The sequence below is a fragment of the Dryobates pubescens genome, chromosome 25, assembly GCF_014839835.1.
Source record: "Dryobates pubescens isolate bDryPub1 chromosome 25, bDryPub1.pri, whole genome shotgun sequence".
Classification (NCBI taxonomy): Eukaryota; Metazoa; Chordata; class Aves; order Piciformes; family Picidae; genus Dryobates; species Dryobates pubescens.
The window spans coordinates 1,703,163-1,711,885 of NC_071636.1; the positions used below are offsets into that span (position 1 = coordinate 1,703,163).

General features: G+C 56.9%; 1 protein-coding gene across 1 annotated transcript in view; it reads left to right on the forward strand.

Moving 5' to 3' along the window:
- KSR2 (kinase suppressor of ras 2) overlaps nucleotides 1-7,432 on the forward strand; it is an 88,476-nt gene extending 81,044 nt beyond the window's left edge. The window contains exons 16-19 of the mRNA XM_054173076.1: nucleotides 862-995; nucleotides 4,401-4,532; nucleotides 6,358-6,487; nucleotides 7,295-7,432. Coding sequence (XP_054029051.1) covers nucleotides 862-995; nucleotides 4,401-4,532; nucleotides 6,358-6,487; nucleotides 7,295-7,432 — 534 coding nt within the window. The remainder of the gene's footprint in view (nucleotides 1-861; nucleotides 996-4,400; nucleotides 4,533-6,357; nucleotides 6,488-7,294) is intronic.
- Nucleotides 7,433-8,723: the final 1,291 nt, after the last annotated feature.

Below are 8,723 nucleotides of genomic sequence, written 5' to 3' on the forward strand. Positions count from 1 at the left end.
GAGGATTTGAGGAGAGTGGCTGCCACTTTGCTGTGCTGCTAATTCTCCTTGCGTGACCAATTCATCAGGAAGATGAGTGGGGGCTGCCGCAGCCCCGGCGCCGCAGTCCCTGCGCCCTCACCCAGCGCCGCTGTGAGCACTGAAGGGCTGAGGCTGGAAAGGACCCCAGAGATCACCTCCTCCAACCTCCCTGCCGTGCCCAGCGACGCCTCTACAGCTGCACTTGCCTCATCCAGCCTGGCCTTGGACATCTCCTGGGAGGGGGCATCCCCAGCCTCCCTGGGTGACCCTTTCCAGAGCCTCACCACCCTCAGACTGAAGAACTTCTTCCTCAGCTCCAGTCTAACCCTGCTCTGCCTCAGCTTCAAACCATTCTCCCTTGGTCTGGCTCTAGCCAGCAGTGTGCTCAGGTGGCCAAGAAGGCCAATGCCATCCTGGAACAGGAACAGTGTGGCCAGCAGGAGCAGGGAGGTCATTCTGCCCTGAACTCAGCACTGGTTAGACCACATCTTGAGGACTGTGTCCAGTTCTGTGTCCCTCAGTCCAAGAAGGATGTTGAGCTGCTCAAGCAAGTCCAGAGAAGGGCAGCAAAGCTGGGGAGGGGTCTGGAGCACAAGTGGCAGGATGAGAGGAAAGTGTCAAGTTCCCACCAGGCTGCCCAGGGCAGTTGTGGAGTTCCCACCCCTGGAGGGGTTTTAAAGCTGTGGAGATGTGGTGCTGAGAGCCATGGCTTGGTGGTGCCCTGGAAGTGCTGGGCTGAGGGGGGAGCTTGATGATCTTCCAGCCAAGGGGACTCTGCCATTCTGTGGTTCTGGGCTGCTTTTTTCCATCCTGGGTGTTTCTCTCTCTCTCCCACCCTAGGGAATGGGCTACCTGCACGCCAAAGGCATCCTGCACAAGGACCTCAAGTCAAAAAATGTTTTCTATGACAATGGGAAGGTGGTGATCACAGACTTTGGCCTCTTCAGCATCTCAGGAGTCCTCCAAGCAGGCAGGTAGGACATGGTGTGGTGGAAGTCCTGGCCTTCCTCCCCGTGCCTTAGAGCTGCCTTTTGTGCCGGGAACACTGGGGAGGAGCCCCAAAACCTCCTCTCCAGAGCCTTTGTGGGTCTGTGGTCTCAGCAGCCATGAGGACAAGGTGCCTTTGAGTGTGATGGGGCTGCCCCCAGGGACTTCACTGTCTGACCTTCCAGGATTTTACTGCTGGGGAGGCATGCTTTGGGGAAAGAGCAAGCAGTGAAGCTCCTGCAGAAGCCCTTCTGCCCCACAAGCTCCTGCAGAATCCCCCTCTGCTCCCTCATGCTGCAGCTCCATGCTCAACACCAGTGCTGGGCTTGCAGTGCAAAGCCCCAGAGGGATGGCAAAGCCAGGGTTGGGGTTTCCACAGTGAGATGGGGCTGGGCTCAGTGCTGAGGAGTGAAACCCAACTGCTCTGCTCCTTGGGTGCAGAAGTTGTGGCTTGCTTTGATTTCTTGGGTTTCATTTCTCTTTTGAAGCCAGCACTGGAATTGCTTTTGGTGGGTAGGAAGGCATGAGAGCTGCCAGCAGTTTGGTTCAGAAAAGCAGGGCCTGGCCCATGGCAGGGCCTCCTGCACCCAACCTCTTCCCATAGGATGCATCATTTCCATGGCCAAATCACCCTGCACCCACCTGGGAGATGCTCCTCCAGCTCTGTTGCACCATGGCCTGGAGGAGAGGAGGCTCAGGGGAGACCTTATTGCTCTCTCCAACTCCCTGAAGGGAGGCTGTAGCCAGGTGGGGGTTGGTCTCTTCTCCCAGGCACCCAGCACCAGAACAAGAGGACACAGTCTCAAGCTGTGCCAGGGGAAGTTTAGGCTGGAGGTGAGGAGAAAATTCTTCCCAGAAAGAGTAATTTGCCACTGGGATGTGGTGCCCAGGGAGGTGGTGGAGTCCCCATCCCTGGAGGTGTTCAAAAAGGGATTGGATGTGGCACTTGGAGCCATGGGTTAGTTAGTCAGGAGGTGCTGGCTGACAGGTTGGGCTTGATGATCTCTGAGGTCTTTTCCAACCTTGTTGAGTCTATGATTCCAGGGCCAGCAAAGCTGCTTCATTCCTTGGCCTTTCCCTAACATTATGATCATAATCCTCCAGCATTTGCTTCATCTCCTGCCTCTGGGCTGATGAATGGTGCAGCCAGAGCAGCAGCTTGGCTTGGGCAGTGCCATCCCTGTGGCAGTCCCTGGCTGCTGTGGTGACCTTTCATGTGCTGCAGACATCTGGCCATGGTGTCTGCCCCGAGCAGGGCGTGCAGCAAGACACAGGGAACAGGAGAGCCAACCCCAGGACATTTGCAGTGCTGTGACATTTTTTGGTCTCTCTGGGGTTTGGAGCCCAGCCTGTTTGGTGAATGTTCCTGATGAAATGTCTTTTCTTCCCAGTGCTTTGGGAGGTTTTCCAGCTGCAGGCATCACAGGGCAACAGGTTTCAGCAGCAGCAGAAAGGAAGAAAAGCAAAGCTGGGGGTGTGTGGAGGGGAAGGAAACAGAATGGGGGGAGGGGGAGAGGAAAGAACAAAGGTTTTATTTTCCTTCTCTGCTCAAACTACAAAATGGAGCATTGCTGACTTTTCCCAGTGGGAAAGGGCTTTTCCCTCCACCCTTTGTGTCAGGAGCAGCGTGGGCCAAGGGCAATGTTAGCAGTGCTGGCAGCTGGGGCAGGTTTCCTCTGGCAGTGCTGCTCCTTTTGGTCTCCACCACCCCACCTGATGGGATGTGCCCCTGGAGAGGCTGTGGTGGCAAATCATCTCCTGCTGCTGAAGATGCTCAGGAGATCAAGTGCACCTTGGGAATGATCACAGGATGTTAGGGGTTGGAAGCCCATGCCTCTTGTGGCAGCAGGATGGAGAGACTGAGAAGCTGAGAGCCCTGGGGCTGTTGAGCCTGGAGAAGAGCAGCCCCAGAGGGGAGCTGAGCAATGCTCAGCAGGAGATAAAGAGTGGGGGACAAAAGGCTGGGGCCAGACTCTGCTCAGTGGTGCCCAGGGGCAGCACAAGGGGCAATGGGCACAAACTGGAACCATCTGAACAGGAGGAGAAACTTCTTTGTTGTGAGGGTGCTGGAGGGATGGAGCAGGCTGCCCAGAGAGGTGGTGGAGCCTCCTCTGGAGAGATTCCAAAGTCACCTGGCCACTGTGCTGCTGGGCAAGCTGCTGTGGGTGCCCTGCTTTAGCAGGGGGATTGGACTGGATGATCCCCAGAAGTTCCTTCCAGCTGGAGTCTTGGATTCCCTAGGGAGGTTTTGTGGCTGGGAGGATCCAGACTGAGTCATCTTGGGATTGTGCACATTGTGCTCACAGCTGCAGAGGGAAAAGGCAGCCAAGTGTTGGTGGTGGAGCTTGTCACCTCCCCTCAGGGGCTGATGGAGATGCCCACACATGGGTGGTGTCCCCTGGGATGTGGGCTCTGCAGTTTTGGCCCCAGGCTGAGGTTCAGGAGGACAGATGACCACTCAGGCATCCCTTACTTCTGCAGATCACCATCTTTGGGAGGGCATCAAAGCACAGAGAGGAAGAAATTCCTTGACCTGTAGGTCAGCAGCCTCATCCATCTCTAGCTGGATGTGACCTGGGACATTGCCAGCTGCCTGCTGCACAACTCTGCTGCAAGATTGGGGCTTGGGCACATCATTAAGCTGCTTAATATGTCTCCACCACTGATAGTCACTGTCTGGGGACCCTTTTAAAGCCAGCCATGTATCCTAGGTACCTGCTGAAGGGTATAAAGGATGAAGAAGGAGCCAATGGCATCCTCAGCTGTTGACCAAAGGAACTTAATGTGTTTGTAGCAGGCAGGGGGAGCTTGAGGAGGCAGAGGGGGTTGAGGCTAGCAGAGAGGCTGCTGGTTATAATGAAGCCAGGCTGCTGCCATGGGAGGCTTGGACACAAAGGTGAACTGGAGAGGTTGTTGGAGGCCAGACAACCAAACCCACTGATTTCCAGGCCATTATTATATGTTGGGATTGGTTGGAAGAGGTTCTTAGAGGTCCCAAGTCCGACCTCCTTATCAAACCACTGCAGGATGAGCTCGGGCATCACCACTGGTGGCATTTGCCTCAGGTAATGCTTTGCCCCTGCTGTTTTCAGGTGTTTCAGTGCCGTGAGGACCTTGGCAGACCCTGCCTCACCATCACCAAGCCAGCAGAGCTGGAGGTGCCCCTCACCACCATCCTGTGCCCATAGCACGCCCTGCCACCAGCCGCCAAGCCACCGCGCTGGCGTGTCTCAGAGCAGAGTTAAAGCCTAGCTTTGCAAGGGTGCCATAGGGAAAACCAGGCTTAAACAGCGTGGGGAGGGTTTGGGAGGGGGGTTGGGGAGTGCTGTCTGGTGTGGGGTGGCAGTGTCCCCCTGTGTGGCACCCATGGCTGGGGCTGGGTGTCTCTGCAGGCGGGAGAACAAGCTGCGGATCCAGAACGGTTGGCTGTGCCACCTGGCCCCGGAGATCATCCGGCAGCTCTCCCCGGACACCGAGGAGGACAAGCTGCCCTTCTCCAAGCACTCTGACGTCTTTGCACTGGGGTGAGTCCCTGTGGGCAGGCTGTGGAGACACTGGGGGGGTTGTGTCAGGTGTGGGCTGCCCTGAGCAGCTGGGAGGGGCTGGGGACGCCGTGTGCTGCCCGTGGGAGTCCCCAGGGCAGGACTCAGACAACCTTGGCTTTGAGACACCTTGCACTGAACCCCCCTCGAGGTCCCCAGATGCTCCTGTTTTGGCTGTGGACCAGGGTGGCCTCGAGCAATGGGATCTGGAGCATTCTGGGGCTGCCAGCATGGTGCAGGTCTCTGCCCTGCACCTTCCTGAAGTGGGTGTTGATGAGAAGGTGCTGGGGATGCAGAGGGGTTGGGGATGCAGAGGGGTTGGGGATGCAGAGGGGTTGGGGATGCAGAGGGGTTGGGGATGCAGAGGGGTTGGGGATGCAGAGGGGTTGGGGATGCAGAGGGGTTGGGGATGCAGAGGGTTGGGTTGCAGAGGGTTAGGGATGCAGGGGGGTTGGGGATGCAGGGGACTGGGGATGCAGAGGGTTGGGGATGCAGAGCTGGGGACACAGGTCTGGGAGTCCCCAAATCCCCAGGTTCTCTCCCCAGCCAGCTGCAGAGGGTCTGGCAGAGGTGGGTGGTGGAAGGAAATGCCAAATGGTCTAGAAGAGGAGAACTGCTGAGTGTCCTTCAGCAAAGTGCCTTCTCCACTTAGCTGAACACTTCCTGAGGGCAGGAGCCTCCATCCTGCCCCAGTCAAAGCTTCCTGGAGGCAGACACAGCCTTTTTATGCAGCAGATTAATTTTCTCGTGGCTGCAGGGATTAGTGTGTGTGAGGCTGGTATCAGAGGTGAGCTTCCCATCAAACCCACAGTAATTACAGCTCCAGAGGGCCTTTCCCCCCCTCCCTCTTTCCCGAGGTATAACTTCAGCACAAAAATAAAGTAGTAATTAAGGGACTGTATTGAACTGAGTGAGAGGCACTGACTTAGACTTAGCTTTTCCTTTTTCTTTCAAGCCTGAGCTCTGCCCTTCCAGAAAGCCTGAGCTTCCTTCAAAGAGTCAAAGATTTTCCCCACTTTCTTCCTCTTTTGTTCCTGCTGCCCTCTGCTGAGCCTGAGAGGCTCAGGGATGATCTAGAGAGTTGTTGCCACTGCTGCTTCCCTTGTGGGGGGGGATTTGGGGATCAGTGACAGCTGGAGGAAAAGAGTTTTTAAAGAAGCCAGGAATGTGACATTCAAGTGGTGTGTGCTTGCTGAAGCCTGAGAGGCATGGAGGAGGAGCAGGAGTAGGGAGGTGGTGGTGCCCCTGTGCTGGGCACTGGTGAGGCCACAGCCTCGAATACTGGGGTCAGTTTGGGGTCCCTCACTCCAAGAAGGGACATTGAGGAGCTGGAGCAGATCCAGAGGAGGATAACAAAGCTGGGGAAGGGTCTGGAGAGCAGGGCTGGTGAGAAGCAGCTGAGGGAAATGGGCTTGTTTGGTCTGGAGAAGAGGAGGCTGAGGAGAGACCTCATTGCTCTCTACAACTCCCTGAAAGGAGGCTGCAGCCAGCTGGGGTTTGGTCTCTTCTCCCTGGGACCAGGGGATAGAAGGAGAGGAAATGGCCTGGAGTTGTGCCAGGGGAGGGTTAGGTTGGGGATGAGGAACAATTTCTTTGCTGCAAGAGTGGTCAGGGATTGGCAGAGGCTGCCCAGGGAGGTGGTGGAGTCCCCAGCCCTGGAGCTGTTCAAGGAACCTGTGGCCCTGGCCCTTTGGGACGTGGCTTGATGGCCATGGTGGTGTTGGGTGGTCTCAGAGGGCTTTCCCAAGCCAATCAATTCTGTGCTGCTGTGCTTCTTCCATCTCTAATCCTTGCTGTCTCCTAACAGCACCATCTGGTACGAGCTGCACGCACGGGAGTGGCCCTTCAAGACCCAGCCAGCAGAGGCAATAATCTGGCAGGTGGGAAGAGGGATGAAGCCCAACCTCAGCCAGATAGGGATGGGCAAGGAGATCTCGGTAGGTGCCACGGGGCAGGCGCTGGAGCCCTGTGTGTGTGCTCATAGGGGAGGAGCCTGCTGCACTGACTCACACCCTGGGTGCAGGGTCTCTTTGAAAAGGACCCTGTGCTGCTCAGGGTCTGCCAGCAAAAAGACAAAGAGGCCCTCCCTGCCCAGCTGGTGGGGCTCAGTCCTGATGCTGGGGCATGAGTATCAGCTCAGCTTGCATGTCCCCTCTACCCCAGCCCTTCACAAGGCTATGCTGGTGGGTATGGGGTCCTCATGGGGTGAACACATCCCTTCCATCCCAGCCCTTCAACAGGTTGTGGTGATGGAGGTGGTGTCCTCATGGGGTGAACACATCCCTTCCATCCCAGCCCTTCAACAGGTTGTGGTGATGGAGGTGGGGACCTCATGGGGTGAACACATCCCTTCCATCCCAGCCCTTCAACAGGTTGTGTGATGGAGGTGGTGTCCTCATGGGGTGAACACATCCCCACCATCCCAGCCCTCTAACAGGTTGTGGTGATGGAGGTGGTGTCCTCATGGGGTGAACACATCCCTTCCATCCCAGCCCTTCAACAGGTTGTGGTGATGGAGGTGGTGTCCTCATGGGGTGAACACATCCCCACCATCCCAGCCCTCTAACAGGTTGTGGTGATGGAGGTGGTGTCCTCATGGGGTGGACACAGCTCCTCTGCTGCAGCCCTGCTCAAGGACGCAGTGATGGCAATGGGGTCCTTGCAGGGTGGATGCTGGGCACAGGGGTTGCTGTGGGAGAGGAGCTGGCTCTGTTTGCTCATGCACTCACCCTGTGTGGCTACAGGACATCCTCCTCTTCTGCTGGGCCTATGAGCAAGAGGAGAGACCCACCTTCACCAAGCTCATGGACATGCTGGAGAAACTGCCAAAGCGCAACCGTCGCCTTTCCCACCCTGGGCACTTCTGGAAGTCAGCAGAGTAAGTCCTTGGCCCTGCCTGGCCCTCCCATGCCAGCTCTGCCTGCAGTCCTCACCCCCTGCCCTCATGTTGGCCCTGAGGAACAAGCTGTGGGGACATTTGATGCCACCTCAGTGGGCAAGGGTGGGTAGAAAGGGTGCCCACACAGTGGTATGCCCGTGCCAGCTGTCACCAGAGTGCCACCAGCACCCTTAGGACGTGATGGAGGTTGGAGCAGAGGACTTTTAAAGCTCCTTTCTATGATGACACCTGGGGACATCAGCCATGGCTCCTGTGCCTGCCTGTGCAGTTTTCCCTCCTGGAAAGGGTTATTTTGCCTTCTTTTGCCCAGACTGATCCATTTGAGGGGCAGATGATCTGCCTGGGGTCTCTCCCCAGACCCACAGCTTGTGGCACCCTCCACATCTTCCAGCAGTGAGAGGAGGGGAAGGTCTCTTCCTCTCCTGCAGACAGCTCGTGGCCAAGTCCTGCTCCATTTCACTACTTGGGCTTAGTCACCTCTCTTTGCTTCAGCAACCCAAATGGGTCCCCAGTCAGGGGTTCAGGATCTGGCATGGTGGCAACAGCAGGCAGAGCACAGAAGGGTCCCTTAGAAACTCATTTTCTTCCCTGGATTTCACCAGATTGTGACAAACAGGACCAAAAGCCCAACCCCTGTGGGGGCTGCATGCACAAAGGAGAGTTTTTCCTCCTCCCTGGGCCATGGAGGGTGGAAATAGGGATGGAAGGAAGGAGGCAAAGGTGAGCTAAGGGAGTGAAGTGAGGGCACTTCAGACTGCTTCAAGCATCCCTCTTGGACCCCACCGAGGGTTGAAGATGTCGATTCCTCCTCCTGCATCTGACAACCAACCTCCTCCCTTCCTCATCTGCATGTGGAGCACGGGCAGCCCCAAGGTTGTGGGCACAGCAGAAGCTGCTGGAGTGTCCCCTGTGTCACCTGCCATCCCCCTGTGTGCTCGGGGCTGATGTGGGGCTCCTGGGAAGAGCACGAAGCCAGCGGTCGGTGGCCCCCAAATCACCCGGAACGTAAGCTGTTAATCAGGAGGGAAGTTAATTAGCAGGCACCAGGGTGGCTCTGGCAGCCAGGCAAGGAAAGCTTGAAGGTTGATGGCCCCCAAGGCAGCAGGCTGTGTAATTGCTTGGTTTGGTTTGAGAAGGCTTTTGCAATCACCCAGCCACGCTCTACCTGCCACCAGCTTCTCCTTAATTACAGGCCCCCTCTTCAGCCAAGGGTGAGGGGAGGGAGGAAGCTTCGGCTCGGTGCTTGCCTTCCACCTGAGCTGCCTCCTTCCTTG